This window comes from Chelon labrosus (assembly GCF_963514085.1).
Source record: "Chelon labrosus genome assembly, chromosome: 16".
Taxonomy (NCBI): domain Eukaryota; kingdom Metazoa; phylum Chordata; class Actinopteri; order Mugiliformes; family Mugilidae; genus Chelon; species Chelon labrosus.
This window is the reverse complement of record NC_140349.1, coordinates 10,903,304-10,922,194: the sequence shown is the minus strand read 5'-3', so window position 1 is coordinate 10,922,194 and position 18,891 is coordinate 10,903,304. Positions and strand designations below refer to the sequence as shown.

At 41.0% G+C, this 18,891-nt stretch overlaps 1 protein-coding gene across 2 annotated transcripts in view; it reads left to right on the top strand.

Annotated features, from left to right (window-relative positions):
- The window catches only part of slc45a4a (solute carrier family 45 member 4a), a 52,869-nt gene that overhangs the window by 23,151 nt on the left and 10,827 nt on the right, over positions 1–18,891 (top strand). For both annotated transcript variants that reach the window (XM_084562923.1, XM_084562924.1), the window contains one exon: positions 17,358–17,546. In XM_084562923.1, coding sequence (XP_084419049.1) covers positions 17,358–17,546 — 189 coding nt within the window. The remainder of the gene's footprint in view (positions 1–17,357; positions 17,547–18,891) is intronic.

The window sequence follows — 18,891 nt, the reverse complement described above, 5'->3', positions numbered from 1 at the left end:
TTCTTTTAGCCAAACCTATTTCAAACAAGGTTCTTATTATATTATTGTTACCTTATAGACTCAAGAATACATCCATTCCAGACACGGAAGACGCTGATTTGAATTTACAACATATTTATTTTTCTATTTATTTACTACTTGCCGCACTTCTCCCTATCTTTCACCACAAGACATTCGGTTTTATTTTCCACTTCGGTGTATTTAAAGTTTTTCCAAATGTCTTCTCTTCTTCTTCTACCAAAGACCCCCGGCTGGCCCGCCATCGTTCCCTTTCTCTGTCACGCTACTCAGCCTACTCACAGTTCTCTCGCTACTCAGTACTCACGCAGAGTCGCAGACTCACTGGAGCAGCTGCATCTTCTAACGCATATAGAACGCACCTTATTAAATAATGCCGCGAGTGGAGCTTGAGGAAGTGACGTCGCCTGCGAGAGAAACGGGCTCTGGACACAGGAAACAGAAAAACTACAAAATAATAATAATAACGCGACTAAACAAGACAAAATGACGTTGTAACATTTCGTCTCGTCTCGTTTTGGTCAACGAAAATGGAGAGACATTTTAGCATAGTTTTTATTTTGTAAACCACATTTAGTCTCGTTTTTATTCGTCAACAATATTGCATTATACATTTAATTATAGTCATCGTCGCATGACCAGCATTTACGTTACGTCTCGTCTCGTTTTAGTCACGTGATAAAGGTTCGTTGACGACAATATTTAATCATAGTTTTCGTTGACGAAAGCAACACTAGTTGAGACCCGTAAAGCCAAAAATATGAGCTAAAAAAAAGGGGAACTGCTGAGTAATGGTGCACATTTGTTGTTGATGTAAAAAAATCTCTTTTTTTGGAGGCATTTGACTTCCTGTGCAGCATTTCCCCGGTTTTGGATAATTGAGTGGTCGAGTCCATAAGTGGAAATGTTCTCCATGCATGATATGGTCTATGATGGAGGTTTTCCTCTTTCCTCTCTACTCAACTCTTCCTCTCTAATCTACATGGATGTGTTAATAGAGCTTGAAACGGCATCTCACCACCGCATTTCTTGCCAATTTGCCCCAGTGGCGAAGTGCAGAAAAGAAATCCCCTGTGGTCCACAACCATTTTTCTCATAAAACACCATTGTAAAGTGCTGACAGGGCCATTGTAACAAAGATGAAAAACTGCTGACAGAACAAAGAAGTTGGAAGCAACTCAGAAGCAAACTTGGAAGAGGAAAGTACATTTTGGAGTCATGCATTAGGTGAAAAACTTGTTTTTCTTGAAGAGATAAGCCACAAATTATTGTTCTGCAATCAGCTTTTAGAAGTTGAGATGTGAATCCACACCAGCTCCATATCCCCGACTTCTTCTTGTCCAGCTGTTGCACAAATGTTGTTGTAATGCCGTTTCATTCATGTTTTTTCGCCTGATAACAGACAAACGGACACAGTGAGCTGAAAACAAACCCACCACTAACTGTGTGCAGAGTCCCCCACCCTACATTCCCCCAACCCCTTATGCAGTTAATGCTGCACGCATGCTGGAGACTGACTGTAGCTACTGGAATTAGCTGGATAGCCGCTAAGCTGGCTGGTTGGCTCACCCTGAGTGAAACCATTGTGTGTGTGTGTAACCTCACAACACTGGGGTCAGAATAGGAGAGAGTGTGTGTGTCTGAATGTGTATGCAGCAAACAAAGTTTGGTCAAGGAGGGTGTATTTACACAACGCAGAGAAAGGATAAGAAACTTCTACCTTACAAGGTCCTGTGCAGAGAGCATGATGAGCTCGTTCCCCCTCTCATACAAGGAGCCAGGAGTTCCGCATGTTGTGCTTGTCGAGCAAGTTTTATTCATGACTTAGATGTCAAACTTAATGGGACCAAACTGAGAGTGGTATTGACCCTCTTATCTTTTTCTGAAAGATATAATACACTATTCAGTTTCCTGAATAATGTATTATTTTGCAGTTGATATAAAGATTGTGGAGTCGTCACCTTGCACTGCTAGTTACCTTGGTGTAAGCTAATTTTCAATCGTGCAGCTTGCTTGGGACAGCTTAAAAATCTTCATTCATTAATTTATTACAAAACAACATTTGTTTAACGTACAGTAAGTCCATTATTCACACTCACTTGCAGCTCTACTTTTGGTTGTTACCAACTCCTTTGGAAAATATCCTTTTAAATGCTGCTACACCGAGTTCATTTGCATTTACCAACTGAAACCATTTGCCTTTTTTTTTTTTTGTGCAGAGCAGGTAGTGTAAAGTGGGTCTTGCACCGACAGTGAGAACCAGAATAGTAAAACGTCACACTAGACAATCACCTGAAATTTGCCATGAAGCTTGTAGAGTCAAGTTTGACAGGGACACGTTTTCATATTGTCAATAATCTATAGGGTTCCTAGCAACACGGGATTGCCTAGCAACACGTGCTACCTGTCATCCATTGTGTTGTAGTCTCAATTGACAAGTTTAATCAATATTTGACTGTCATGACCAAAATAATCCGTGTATGTTGGTGGAAATATTTGTTAAATGTTCGGTGTCTTGAATCATCTTAAAGCCCTTAAAGGCCTTAAGGTTTAATCCTTGGTCATTTCTCAGTAAGATGAAGGACTCTGATCAACCAAAGTTAAATTACATTAAACTAAAAGCTGCTCCGTCAAGATTGTGCACTTGGGGCACATTTTTTTTCTGGGCAGGCAGCTGAGGGGCATTTTGGTAACGTTTAACTCCCCATCCAGTGTCTTTGTTTTGCTTTTGTCTTCCTCTAATATTTTACTGTTGTCCTTCTTAAAAGCCACCCCCAGTAGGAACATCACCTAATGACTTAATGCAGCTAAAATTGAGATAAGAGCTGGAGAACCACTGAGAGAAGAACGACACGAACGGCATTAAGAAAGATGAGGAGGCGGTAAAAAGGAGGGAATAAATGAGACGCAGAGAGAGAGAGAGAGGGGAGGGAAAGGGAAGCATTTGAAAGGAGAGACTTGGGGCACGAGGAGGAGGAGGCGACGAATGCAGACAGCGTGTTGTCCTTCATCTTGGCACATTACATAACAAGCTTTCTCAGAACTGAGCTCAGAGTGACACAGAGAAAGCTGTTGAGGCATCATGATACTCAATAACAACGAATTAGAAAGAAGGAAGGAAGCTTCTAAGAGACAGCTCTTTATCTGAAATGCATTCATGGAGGTTATCTGGTTATCTGCCTAATGGGTTACACGGACAATTTGAGTGGGTTACTGGACACAAAGACCTTGCATCAGAATTAAATACCTGCAGAGTCACTAGATAGTACTGGACAATCACACACACAAACACAGGTATATTTAATCTGACTGACTTGGGCTGACAGCAGACTTTATAATATAGTGTTGGGGTTATTAAAACTTTGGTTTTAAGATAAGCTCAATCACACTCCCCTCACAGGGGAACTTCGAGGGTTGCGTCGAGGGTGAAGCCAAACCGTCTCAGGAGCTGCACAGTCTGAAAGTGACCCTTCGTTTTGGAATCTGTTTATTTTCTCCTTTGACTGACTGGGTTTGGAAGCCGCTGTGCCAAAAAACAGTGGAGGCTTGGCAGCTCTGCGGCATTGTTGTCCTTCTTTAGAGGCCTTCTTGGCTTTGCTAAAGGAGATTACTACAGTCCAACAGGAAATGTCCTTCTGTTCATTCAGGTTGTACGGGTGAAAAGTGCGGCTCATCGTGTTAGTGTCTTCACTTTCACTTGATTACTGATTACTTTGATCTCTGTAATATAATTTATAATTAATTCGTATCCCAAACTAAATTTATTGTTTTTCCATCGTGGCATAGTGCCAGCTAGTTCATTTGGGGCATGCTTTATCATTTGCAGCGTTGGCAAAGCTTTACGGTGAAATGCGTAGGTAGGTTATTGCACATTAGCTTGTAGACTATGGTCCTGCAGCACAATAAAGCGTCCCATGCTATTTATTCTGCAGCAAATCAGCTTGATCTTGCGTTGTTTATACTGGCACACCAGGTAACCTAATCCACTCAGTGATCCCATCGTGTTAGCTGGTCTAATCTAGCAGATGACCTTGCAGGCAGTGTAATACAGGGTTATATAAATCACTGGGTTGATGTCACAGTGACTAATCACCATAATCTGACCAAATCATCCAAGACTCAGGGTAGATGGAAGACGGAGACGGTGGACAGGTGGGAAAAATAAAATAGGTCTGCAGCAGGTTGAAGAAATTGGTTTTTCATCACAGGATAGGTGTGTGGGGAAAAAAATATCTATAAGAAAAAAGGTGAGAAATAGGAGTGAGTGACGGTGCCAGGCTGTGAGGCTCTTTTATCCGCTATCTTCAGTTATCTTTTTCCACTTCTGCCCGTCTCCACAGACAAAAACAGAGACTGAGAGACAAACACACCAGGCCCGCCAGTTATTTTAAGCCCTCCCTATTTATATAACTCGAAAAGCATCACTGCTGTAGAGTTGTTCGCTTCTTGACACTATCACTGTTCAGACACAGACACAAAACAGTTTTAGAAAAGGTTGTTCGCTGAGATCACCAAAGGGTTATCGCTTTGAAATGGCAAATGAGCGACTTTCAAACTGTGGTCTGTGGACCGCGAGGTGGTCATAATCAGAACTATGCTACGTTCATGGGCCTTTCTTTGTGTTCACAATGTTGGAGAAATGCCGAGTCAGCCGATACGTGCAGTCTCACGGGTGCACATGTTATTCCATGCATCGGTCAATAAGCTAGGTATGTGTGTGCGCTATTAGTGTAGATATGTGAGGAATGCAACACGCTCACTGTGTTGTGTGTGTGTGTGTGTGTGTGTTTTGTGTGTGCATTTGTTTGTCAGCACATTGCTCCCACCTCCCCCTCTCCATGGATGTGAAGTCATCAAAAACCATCAATGGGCTGGTGTTGACAAAGAAACGCGGAGGCAACATGGAACCACAACTATTAATTGATTTAAGCAAAACGCGGAAGGAGATAAAATGACACAAACTAAACTATTTCAAAAGAATAAGATATCTTTATTAGCTCTCATGGCAAGGGATAGAAGTTTGATACCACTGCAGGTATGCTACCTGTGGAGCTTTTGCTCAGCAGCTAGTTAGCTTAGCCGCTAGCTAGAACTAAAAATGTTGCGGTTAATTTACAGGAAGCTCCGTACTTAACTGTTTCTCCTCTGCCTCACAGTTAATCTGAGAGATCGTGCACGGTTTATGTCGTAAAACATCAAAACATGACAGTAAATGGTGATTATTTTAGATTTGTGTGTACACAAGCTAATCTAATTTGGTCCGGATGTTCCAAGCTAGCCAATGTTTTAAAGGGAGAGTAAAATAAAAACGTATTCCTCATTTGACAGAAGTTGAAGTAACAACAGCAGTTCATGTTTTCTAAAATTGTCAATTGCTTAGACAGGTATGACTGATGTTGGCTAGTCTTAGTCAATATGTAATATTTGTTAGTTATAACGTCTTGTATGAAAGGTTATCTTATTAATTGTCTCTTTATACACAATAATAGGAGTTTGTGTTAAGATACCATGATGCATAAAGAGTTTTTTCATCTGGTTTACCTGTGTTAGCATTTAGAGTACTGAGAGTTTTAGTGGAGTAGCCATGTGTTATTACCGTCAGAAGTCAGATGTGCAGGTATAGGTTGGCCATTTGCTCTTTCAAGGTCACAAATGTTTTGCTTAATGAGATTCATGTGGGCCAGTATGGAAATCCATCTGATGTAAACACAGCACCCACAGTGGATTAGCACGTCACCTGCACCTCGTCCAGAGCCACACAGCCACGTCACCATATAAAGGCTAATAGGACTTAAAGCTGCCGTCGAATTTGGATTGATATTCATTTATTCTTGCGGCGCCGACAAGATGTGTGTCTGTGTAGTGTTTTACTGAATGTGATTTCTAATATGTTTTACTTGTTTGTCGAGTTTGCTTCGTGTCAATCTGTCTCTGCAGGTCAAAATAAGCCTAAGGCTAACTCTGGTAAACTGTTAACATAGCCACTCCCCAAACTTAAAACTGTTAAATTAGAGGCGAGGAAATGTATCTCAAAGATAGGAAATTATTTTATGAATAGTATTTAATTATCTTTTTTTTTTTTTTTACAGTAATAAAAAATATATCTGTGAGCATGAAGAGTCTTATCTGTAAGCCATAGAGTTGGGTTTTTAGATGAGAGTCTCAATGAACAAATGCAGCACACAGCGGATTTCCTTGTCCCGTTTTTCTACTTGGCATCTGTTTATATTTCATAACATACAGAACAACTTGGACTGATTTACACGGCACTCAGTCAAACTGACTTGAAAATCTATAAAAACCTAACAGCACGACGCACACACACACACGCACACAGCCCTAATAGCAGCCAGCAAATACAACAGTAATGGCTGGCCTCAAGGCAATTTTGTGTGCGCGTCTGTTTTCGAAAAGGAGAGTAGAAAAACATCTGCTGTCTCTCACCCACACTCGTTGACTTTGACAGGATAGTAATGAGAAGATGGACGGATGAATACGGACAGAGCAACCTTATGCATTATTTCATGCTGCTGCACTCAGACAAAGACGAAGGTGTGAGTTATGAAGTTCAAAAGTTAATGTTGCTGTTGTCAGATTAACCGTTCAGTCTGGCAGTTGTGGCTTTCAGTCATCTTTTCCTTGGAAACTATTACATTTGCATTGCCCATTTATTTTATTTTATTTTTTTATGGTTTGATGATCTGAAATATGAACAGAGTAAAGCAGTGAAGTTAGCATAAGCCTAACAAAGTAAGTACACACTACTGTTAGACACATGAATTTAGCAGCAGCCTCCGGGGCTGGAAACTGCAGCTCCTCAGAGGGCCACTTGAGGTTTGCTCCTAAAGAGAACCGATCCATATACAGCCTATGTTTACAGCCTGGTACCAAGACTGTTTCTGTAGCCAATTCATGTAAGCTTTTCACACACACAGGGGCAGGATTTTTATACACTCCCACATTTAAGTAAGTCTCTATCAGGGCTTGAAGTTCTGGATAATTTAGGGCGTGGCGACTTCGAGTGACAGGTTAGTGCCATTACAGGTTGCTAGCTGCCGCCTTGGCATCACTTGCCCACCTTAGCTCCACTCACTCATTTTTGAATTAGCTGAGGGTTCGACCGACCCAGCTGCAGACATTTAGCTTCAAAACCTTTCTTCAGTAATCCTATGGTTGACTTTAGGGGGGTCAACCATAGGAGACTCAAGCTAAAATATATTAGCTTGAGTCTCTTAACTTCACCTTCAGTATAAATTAGTTTATTAGCCTCGGTATTAAAGTATTTTTAAATGTTTTCAGTGTGCATTTATAACAAGTAAACTCTAAAAAATTCAAAGCTCAACAAGCTCTGCTCCTACTCTGTTTAAGTCCTTTATATTCACCTAAAAACGACGACAGATTCAGTCACATTATGAATGGACAGGAGCCTAAATCCCCCCTTATAACACGGCTGACCTACTGTACTTGTGGTTACGTAAGATTACTGACTGATCACTGCTGATTGGCTTTATTGATCATCTTCTTTGGTAGTGAAAGGGCAGCAAGTGGAGCTTCCTGTATGTGCGATAGGTCAGTCCCAGCCAGAGACCGGTCTCCCCCGCTGTTTATCACACACGGTCTTATACGTTAATTTAATGTAATACATTGTTGGAGTGGTAGATGGTAGAAGCTTTGAAAAACACACAATTTGTAAATAGGCACTCAAATTTCACACTTCTTTCTTGGGGTAAATTTCTCCCTCTCTCTCGCTCTATTTCTGTCTCAGCAGGAGGCAGCTAGTTTACTGCAGTGCTGTTACATAACTGCTGACTAGAAGCAGCTGTGTGTGTGTGTATGTGTGTGTGTGCATACATGCAGGGTGCATGTAATTTTAATGCAGCCTTTTCACGTAGCGAGGACGGTTGGCGAGGGATTTTGTCGCTACAGTATGTACAGCCACTCTCGCACACAAAGGGGATAACACCTGCCCTTTTTCCATGTTTAATTAGCTGAATGGAGGACTCATTGAACAGTTTGCACTCTATATTAAGCAGATTTGTGTGTCCGGAGCAGAATAAATCCCGTCTGTAATCATGCACGCACACCCGGGCGGCATCTCAGTTGTTAACTCACAAATTCTCCTATTTCTGGGTTTGTTTTTTTACAGCAATCGTTTCCTATTTCTACTTTTTCTGATCAAGTAAGCAGCATGTTCGCTTTGTTAAGGACGACTTTGGCTGCCGGCTTAAATACCTTATGTCTGCATTTCCTTCTCAGTACAAGAGACTGTGTGTACCCTCTGTGTGATTGATGCTCACACCATCTGTAGCTGCTGGGAAGTGCTGTGACTCACTCCTTTCTTTCTCTCCTCCGGTCTCCCTCTATCCGTCTCAGTCCTCTCCGCGACTCACGACTCCTTTTGAGCTGTGTGTGTCAGCTGAGGTTGCTTTTAGCAGATAGCGCTTTTTGTTTTATTTTTTTTAATTTATTTGCTGTTATCTCAAAAGAGTTTAGGTCACTAGGTTTCGCAAACATCTGCGGCTGCTCTGGTCTATGTTGGGAGGAAAGCGGTTAGCTCAACATTTACAGTGTCTATAAAACGTTTATGACCTTTGCGAACTTGATCTAATGTTTTAATGTTTTACTGTTTTACGACTTGCGGTGTTTTTTTTTTATCTGATCAGCAGAACTTACTGTAAAAAATAAAATAGAACCACGGCTTTAATAATAAATGTCAACCTTTATCTAATTAATTCAGTTTAACTATGAACCTGTGAACACTGAATGTGCAGTCACAGTGTCACATAGAAATATGCATTTTACAGTTACATTATTATTACATAATAATGATTTTTTTTTGCAATATAGGTATCCACATGTAGGTACCTTGTAAGATAAATGTGCAATTTCATGTTGTTTTCTTTAATTGTGGCTTTCAGTTTATTTTAATAGTTTATTCTTCTTATTAAAATATTGAATGTAGAAATCTTCTGTTACTGAAAAGTCCTAGACACAATTAAAATGTGATAACACTGTGTCAGAAATGGGACATTTGTAGATTTAGTTTTGTCTTAAACTGAACTTAAAGTGCAGTAAAGTCAAAATGCAGTTCAGGTACCTGATGGTCAGTGATCACAGATCAGTCTAATAGTCATACCAACTTTCCAGAAACCCGGATCTGAAATCTTTCTGCGAAATACTCACTTTTATAATTACAGAAATCATTTTAAAATGAGCATTTTGTTTCTCTACAACATGCTTTTAGAGTCACAGGCTGTCACCTTAAAGTAAAATATAAATGCAGTGTAGCTATTTGGCTTCAGAGACTGGGATTTGCATGATTTTATTGAAATTAGCCATAAGGGAAACTCGCCTGCCCTCATTGCTGGCATCCAACATTGTACCAGCTTACCAGTAATAAAATATTGATGTCAGTATCTTAATTTTTAAATCTGCTCTCATAGTCCATCTGTTAACAAAAACACTGCTTCCCTTTCTTTCTTTCTTTCTTTCTTCCTCTCAGACTACTACACCTGACTCGGTTCGGATTTTTTGTTTTTTGTTTTTTCAAAAACACCTGCTTCCTCCTTTCCTTTCCTCTTTCTCTGTCTCTCGTTCTCTCGCTCTCACCCTCCTTCCTTCCTGCCTGCCCACTTTCTCCCGTCGTGACCTCTGGCCTGCTCTCACTTTCACACCATTTCTCTGGCTCTTTTCTCGACGCTTGTCATTTTTCTCGACGTTTTCTCACGCCGACGCAGGATATGAAAGGATTGTTTTGTGTTTATGGGAGAAAGGGAGCTGGAGGGATGGGAACGGAGGGAGATAGAGAGGAGACGGCAATGGGGGAGAAGGAGAGAGTGAGATTGTTCGTTTTGTTAGAAAAAGGTCTGATTTCAGTTTTTTGTTTCTCTACGGTCAGATAATGTGTGAGACGGGAGGAGTGGGAGGAGAAGGGGAAGTGAGTGGGACGTGGAGATGTACAGTAGACGTGAGGATAGAACAACGCTGCTGTGTTTACTGGATAGAAACGACATTTTTATGTCCATGAGAGGCGATGTAGAAAAGAATATTCAGAGATAAGGATGATTAGAGAACAGGCTCACCAGTCATGGTACCTGTCTGATAATAGTTTTACACACCGTACACAGTTTAAAAATGACATGACAGCTCCCCAGAGGTTGCATGCTATCGGTTGCATGTTTTTTTCCATGATAATATGCACACAGTGCGCATCCATGGAGGCTACGTGAAGTTCACACTGGCACAAATCTGAGACGTCACCTGTACAACCAGGCAGCACCCATTTTTTCGTGATATTATTGGTTAACTGTTGGAGGAAGCAATGATGTCCAGTCCATCTTTACATTTCTACCTACGGTCCATATTGAGAAACGTTTTGGTAGTCCACAGTGGGTTTGGCATGTTGAATTAAAAAAATAATAATTAAATTAAAGGATTTTTTAATGAAAAGACACAAAACCATCTTATCTGGTTTGCCTGTGGCTCTCATTTGAGTTCAGATGTATTTAAATAAATAAATAAATAAAAGCTTCCTGAAACAGCACTTTAGCACAGTATTATTATAAAATTATTATAAATCAGTTTATCAGGGCTTCATGGGATGTGGTGACAATGAAGAATACAGCCTTCTAATAAACAATTTGCTATAAAAACCAAAGGGCATATGTCGCTTTAATTGCACATAGTTCACCATCAAGTTGACGTGGTTTGCTGCGTTAATCAGAGTCTTCTCCACGTGCAAACATTAACTTGATCCCGTGGCTGCAGAAAACAGCCTGTGACTAAAAACAGATGGAAACGTGATTTCAGCTGCCTCGGCATCTAACTCCAGTCAATCCAGCGCAGACGACGGACAGCTGCCACTGGTAATTAAGTGGACATCAGATGTTTGAGTTCTAATTATTCCAGCCGGCTGCTGGCGAGCCACGCCGCCTTTTATTTAAACGTCATTTAACTCCGGATAAGCTATAATTTAGTTTCACTTAGTATCGTTGTTTGCCCTGTTCTGCAGTCAAACTTGGCATCGGGATGGAGAGGGGCGTTATCAGGGCTCAAATAACAATAATAATATGCAATTTATATATATATTTTTTGTGTTTTCATCTCCTTTACTACAGAAGGCTACAGCTTTTAAACAGCTTTCAAGCTTTGCGTAGCTGCAGGAAACAAATTGTGCTTGTGAAAACAAGAATGGGACTGTTATGTGTATGTGCAGCTTAGGTGAAGGGACTTGTCGTTATCAACTGGTCTGAGAACGCTCTTTAAAGAAGAATAAAAACCTGCGTGCATGCTTTCTTAATAAAATTTAAGTCTGCCGTAATGCTTTAGGTAAAGGGAGGAAAAGCTTTTGTTTTTTCTGGTCCTTTCATCATCAAGTTCATTGTAATTTACATTTGTTTTTGACTCTACAAGGCATCATTTTTGATGTGTAGTCGTATCTGTTATATTTACCAAAAGGGTTTGCAGTCTTGCGTGTTTTTCTGAGCGGAGGCGATGTGGAGAAAAACACATAAAATCTGCTCACTGTTATGAATGGGCAGTTTGTACTCCAAACAGTCACACACTGAGCTCCGTTTCTACTGTGTGTGTGTGTGTGTGGAGGGGAAAAAATGTATGTGGTTAAAAAAAAAAAGACAAATAAATAAAAGCACTTTGATGATAGATGGAGCAGATTGTACGTTTTTCTTTCCCACAATCAATCAGTAAGACTCACGGCATGAATACAAACTTTTTCCGACTTCCGTGTTTCTCCTCATTTCCTCCTCCTCCTCCTCTCACCTTATCCTCGCTTTCTCCATCCTCTTTTTTTTTTAATTCTTTGATCTTAATCGTTTCTCACACTCCCTCTCTTTCTTTCTTTCTCTCTGTTTCCTCCCTTCCCTGTCTCTTGCCGCACTCATTTCTTTTTCTCTCTTTCTAGAATACTTCCTGCGTCCTAATTCTCTCAGTATTGTTCCTTCTGTACTAAAAGAGTGTGTGGGAACTTTTTTTTTTTGGTAGTTGTGGGAACAGAGACACGTCTTTTATTTACTATGTCTTGACTTTGTTTTTTGGTATTGTGTGTGTGTGTGTGTGTGTGTGTGTGTGTGGGAACTGTTTACTAGAAACTGTTTTCCTGTTTTGATGTTGACAAACCTACAGACAGACTGATTCCTATCTGCTGCTTAGTCTCCCCCTTTATGGCTGGGACACAGTTAACAGGTATTGTGTATGTGCCTTTTGTGTGTGTGTGTATATATATATATATATATAATTTATGTGTGTGTGTGTATCTGTAGACGCTTTGTGAGAAAGTTCTTTGTGTTTTTTTTTTTTTGGGTTATGCATGTATTCTTAGGTTTGTGAAAAGAAGTATAAAAATACCGAAAACAAACTTGGAGGAAACAAAGCGTTCCTTCGTCTGAACAGGAAGTGCCGTGTCAATGACACAGCCGTATTAGGAAGGTGAAGGTGATGGAGTCTCCGTGGTGACAGGGTTCCCAAGACCAGGTCACCACGGCGACGGGGGGTCAAGCCCAGTTAATGGCCTGCACTTGAGAAAGACAGGTCGACATTTGTGCGGGACAACAGGAATATGCTAGTGGCATATGCTCCTGTGTGACTCCCTGTAGCTGTAGCTAAACTAAGCCTTTATTTGTCTCTGGAGGAACTTAAGATAAAGTGTCAACACAATTTGTCCAGGTCAAGACACAAGACACTGGAAAAGTACTAGTCGAGTAACTGAGCAGTCGATTCCAGGTCCTGTCCCAAATACTATTTATTTCCAGAGCATCAGCAGGAATCAACAGTGACTCTTCAAAGCTGTGGTGGGGGCAGCACAGGTCTTTCAGTTTTCTTAAAGGCATTCATAATTTTTAGGGATTGTGCTATTCTATAAAAAATATAAAACGAATAAAATAAATAAAACAAACAAACTGTCCGAATTTAGGTATTGAAAGTCGAATATTTAGGTCAAGTTCAAGTTATTTTACAGGAAATTAGTCAGCAATATTCTAAGTGTTGTAGTTTTCCCCACCAAATAATCCGAAATCCGCTGCTTCCAGTTTCTCAAATGTGCTGATTTGTTATATGTGAAGGAAAACGGTCTGTCTTTGGGACTGTTAGCCGGACTAATCAAGCAGGAAGAGATAACCTGATCTGCTGTGTTTAGTGCACCAAGAGATTCAGAACAGCAGCTGTTACAGTAAAGTAATGTGTCTCAATGATATCAGCTTCAGTGTGATCAAAGCTGACCGATGGGTTTCCCCTGACTCGTCATGAGGCTGTGTCAGCAGCCGACCTGTTTGTGATGCCGTTATTGTGTCATGGAGGATTAACCACCAGAGCAGTTTACTTGGTCTGTTGAGAAAAATGTTGTTTTTTGCTGGATAACATGTAAAGAGAGTTGAGGATGTTGACTTTCTAACTGGTAAAGTTTATAATTCATTGTTACATTCATGTCAGAAGCATCCTGACGTTCAACATGATGTGCACGGGTGTGTTTTAACAGAACACGGAGTGCAGTGTTTGCCTCAGTTCGACAGACGTCATATGGGCCGATGGGAAAACACGCAGTTGAGTCCTAGAGTTGCAATATTGACTTTTCTGGCTCCGTGTGACAGACTGTGAGAGATCCACAGACCACAGAACACAAAACATGTGATTTATCAACAGCGGTAAAGCCGTGAAAATGACTACAATTGCAGCGGGGACGTTTCTTTCACATGACGTCAGTGTTTTGCAAGCAAACAACACCCACCCGCGCAAACCTCCAAATTTCCGCAAATCCTGAGATTCTTAGCTTGGTCAACGTAACACTTGGGAACATTGAGTTTCCTGAACAAGTGATGTGTCTCTCATCGGTTCAGCCCATGGATGTGTATACAGATTGACCAAACTTCAGTGAAGTCACCCTTTGATTTTGAAGCTTAGGTTGTTACTGGGCATAGCTGTCTCCTCTTAACTTCTGGTTAAATAAGTGATCAGTTTAGAGAGGCCACACTCTTAATTATGAATAACTTCATATAATTTACATAATTATGTAAAGAAAATATCCTCAGATACAGTTGTCATGAATGGGGAAATTGGTGCTGACTCACTTTTCTGAGCAAGCCTCAAGTGGTCATTTGAGGAACTGCAGCTTTTGGCTCTTGGACGTTAGCTTCAAGGTTCTGTTAGTGGATTTGTGTTGGAAGATGGGAAACGTCAGACAACCTCTTGATAACCGGACACCACGGCGCTCAGTTATTGACATTTTGAATAAGTATCTCATGAGAATATGAGAAAGCGTTTTTAATTTAAAGGAGCCAAATCTTCCCTCAATCAGATTAGGTGCCATCAGCTCGCTTCCCCCTTTCCAGCTTCCTTCCATCTCTGAGCAATTAAATATCAGTGGCATCTTAATTGTGTTGATGTGCAAGCAGTTTCACATCTCTGCTTTCTCTTTGTAATTTGTTTGATTGCTGCGCTTATAGTGAAAGAAATGTGTCTGAAATTACTTAAAGGGATTATTTTGCATACTTTTTCTCACAAACACATTTGTACGCATGTGCCTCGTCCATGTTTCTGGTATAAAACGCAGCTCTCAATAAAGAGAAAAATGAATTTTATGGAAGTACACAGTTTTTGCTCATTAATACCTACTGGAATGAGGAAGTGCGAAGCTTTCCTTTTTCCAACTTTCTTACCACGACACTCCTTAAAACAAATTGTCCTTATTCCGTATTTTTACTTTAGGAGGGTATTACTGAAGACAATACTAAAGTGCACTTCCCAGACTTTAATCAGGGCTATTGATCTTGAAGTTGGCTCGAGTCTGCTCAATTAATGAGTCAAACAAGCGGAGAGCGGAGATATTTTCAGTCAGTGTCTGTCTCTCTTCTTCATTCTTGTCTTTATAGGAAGGAGAGTGTGGCGGCCAAAAGGCGTGTAATGCATTTTCTGTGAGCTGCATCAAGCGGCGGTTTGTCAGTGATTGAATGATAATGTTTTGATTGAATTATATGTGATTCAGCTAACTTCCCTCAGCGGAAAGACTGTCTGCCTCTTCCTCCTCCTCCTCCTCCTCCTCCTCCTCCTCCTCCTCTTCTTCTTTCTCTCAAAAGCTGGGTGAAGTCATTGAGCGGATGTTATTTACTTACTCTGGGATATCTAAAAATATCTAATTATCCTCAAGCAACGGTTACTTAGTTTAGTTAAAACCTTAATGAGCTGACTGTTTTCCAGGTTTTTCTTTCAGCCACTATCGGCTGCATGTAGACGAGGTTTTCCGACTGTCCTAAGCAAATCCTGAGGGACACCTGCTCTGCGGAAGAAGGGCCGAATGAGCTGAGGCAGCAGGTTTTTAGTCAGTGCAAACACATTTGGAGGTAAAGCAAACCCACAAAGTTTGCAGAAGAGAAGATCAAGCAAAATATTTGCCTTAGACGTGAAATGTTGAGCTATGTGGGTCTGACTGCTTTGATAAAGTCAGAATGATTCACCCTTTGCTTGAATCACAACGCCGAACCCTGGCTGGCTGTGAACAATGTCCAGACAATGTCAACACTTTAGGAATCAGACGAGCTGGCGCTGTGAATTATATGTGGTTTAATTTCTGAATATTATCAATTATTGTTAGTAGAGGATCTGAATTCCAATAATACTAAAACCTTTGAAGGGAAAGCATGTCAGAAATGTATCCTATTTTGCAGTAATTCATCTCTGATAATCTCCTGTGGTGTATCCATCCTCTTTTGTCTCTTCTGTCCTCATTCTAATTCAGAAATTTGTATTTTTAGAAAGTACTCATCTCTTAATCTTAATCGCGCAAAAGGCTTATTTTCAAAACAGATGTTCGCTGGGCGTCAGTGTAACCTCAAACGGTGTTCCTCTTGCTTTGAACGCCATGTTAACGAGATTATAGGAGGAATTAGTTGTTGGTGATAGGTTTGTTTGATGGCTTTTGCAGCGTGTTGTCTGATGTTATTCGGAGGTATTGAAAGCATGTGTAAGTTTCCTGCTCCGCCAACGTTATTTCCATCGCTCCATCCTAATTTGAGACTCTCTCGTGCGGCGGGTGTGTTTGAATTCCTCACCTGGTTTTCCGGCGGTGGAAAGTTGCAGCGCACAAAATAATTTAATATGTGCTCTGTAACAAGGTCAGCTCAGGTAATTGGTTAAGCAGAGAGGGGGGAAAAAAAAACATATTACTTTCAGTCACTTTTTATGAGGTTTCAAGTTCTCTAGTTTGTTTAAGCACTTCTGGTTAAAAAAAGGCTGTGACAGCAAGACTTTAAAGCTTTTCAAAAAGCCACACAGAGATACTTGTGTCATCCTTTTATGTGAGCTCATAAATTCAACACTGTCTGTGTTGTTTCCGTCGCGTCTTTTATTCACAAAAAGCCAGAGAAACCCGATCACAGCGCCTCCATGCTCATTTTCTGCTCATTTTCTCCAAACCAGCCGGGGTGCACAGGAGTCGATGTTGCAGGCCTTTGTGAGATAATCCAGGGTAAGCGTTCACACGGACGCTCAATAGACCTGAGATAAATCCTCCTGTTGGGCACGGTTGCCGAGGCTTTCTGCCCCCTTTACCTTTTGTGTGGGCTTGAACAGGAGGCATTGAAACTGTCAGTCTCAATTTCATCGCTTGGTGACGACACAAACACAACGATTCTCATCTCATTTCTGCTGCTGTGTACTCCTCAGTAACTGCAGCATCATGTTATTGCAGCATTACAGCATCATTAATTTAAGTTCACCATTTTATTATTAAGTTGAGTCTTCTACAAGTAGCTGTTAAATGCTGCAATGTGAGAAGGGTTCAGAGCACTGCCGCATCCCGGTTCCTGTGGTTTCATTGATCTTATTGATTTTTACTGTTGAATTTATCTGTTGGGTTTAGCATTTTATAGAGCGGCTGTAAGGATGCTGCTAAATATGTCTGGAAATCCCTGCTGAAATGTTTTCCATGGGGACAATGGAAACGTCTCATCTTGGGGGGAAAAACAAAATTAGATTTCACATTAGTCCTCATCCTTTCATCGCATCAGCAGCAGCCGGTCTGTCTTTTTGAAATTAATTTAAAAAAAAAACAAAGTGACATAATTGCAGTCTTTCTGTTGCGTGAATCAATTGTGTACACTTGTCTTTGTCTTAAAGGCTTGTTCTAAATGAATAATAGTCAGTTTTATTGAAGCTAATCAGATAAAATTATTGCTCAGTCCTTCACTTAGGATGCCAGTTGCACCCCCTGCTGGATGGCAGAATAAATTCAATCAAAATCTCAGTTTAACGCTGTGGCTGAGCTCTTCCCTCATGTACCTGTCCATATCTCTGCCGTCAACTCATCTGTCTGTCTGTTTGTCCATCCTGCACAGGTCTTCCAGAGCAGTACTACAGTCTGACGTGGTTCCTCAGTCCAGTCCTCGGCCTCATGTTCACTCCTCTGATCGGCTCGGCCAGCGACCGCTGCACCCTACGATGGGGCAGGCGCAGGCCTTTCATCCTGGCTCTCTGTATAGGAACGCTGATTGGCGTGGCACTGTTTCTGAATGGATCATTGATAGGTGAGTGTACTGCTGTCTGGTGTTTTGTTGTAGAATTAAGGCATGTGAGTAGTGCGTAGTAGATGGATTTACAGTTTTGGATCTGTTACAGTTTAACTAGCAAGATTTCTAGCACTTCACACGTTAGCTTGTAGTTCAGTTTATTAATTTAAAACACAGCAGACATAGACAGAGGCTTTGCAGAGAACAGAATAACGGCCCATAAAATCTGCTGCTTAAAGCTAATGAAAAGAGAAATTTATGGCCTGACAGTGTGAATCATCCTGAGAATACGGAAGTTTAATTTGTGCCATCTGCTAGATGTTGTCATCCAAACCACCCGAGAGTATTACAGCCCTGACGGGAAATTAACCCCCGGAATCTGAAATGTGAGCGCTGTCGCTTTACCCAGCGTGCAGCTGTAGCTCGGAGGAAAGAAAAGATGCGAACAGCTTCCTCCTGGAACCAGTGGAGCATCACTTACTGTATACGCTTCGCTCGCTCAGAGCCGTGACCTTGCACAGAGGCCGATGTAACCCACGGCGTTCGTTCGGTTTATTACATCACTCAGATGGCACGACAAGGTCCAGTCCAATCAAACAAATTGATCATCTGTCAATCATGCAACACCATTATGGATCTCTGGGCTAACTGTGTCAGCATAGTTCCAGTTGTGACGTTTGACCTATGTGGCTGCAGCACACATATGGTCCATATCATTACAGCTTTTATGTCAAAACATCAACACAGCAAGACATCCTAAAATACACGCATTTAAGTGTAGTTTTCAGTTTGTTTCTTCCAATAGCAGTACTTGAATTCATTTATCCAGAAATCTGCGCCCGTCTTCAAATCCAAGTCAAGCTCAGTTATATGTAATTTCATTGCCGTCTCATTCATTCATTCATTCATTCATCTTCTGTAACCGCTTGTCCTGTGAAGGGTCGTGGGGGAGGCCAGTCTATCGCAGGGCTAACACACTTCATTGCCGTCTCCTTTCACAATATTTTTGGAAACAGTTGGAGAAACTCAACCAGATGTCACTTTCTTATAGTTTACGTGGTTTGAAATGAAGGGATCAGCCATATGAGTGGTTGATACAGCACACTGAATTACTGCTGTTGTTCCAGTAACTTCATTCTGGATGATCAGTACGTCCAATGATCCAGTTCAAGTCAAGAGAGAAGAATATACTAAAAGAAAAAAAACTATTAAAATTGATTTTCAATGATCGCAATAGAAATGAATCTAGTCGATAATGTAATTTTTGTCCTCTTATGTCACAGCATTGCTCACATCAAGTCCCGCCACATGCATCTCTACTATTTTCCCTCTGGTGCCCTTGTAATATAATAGAGTTAGGGTT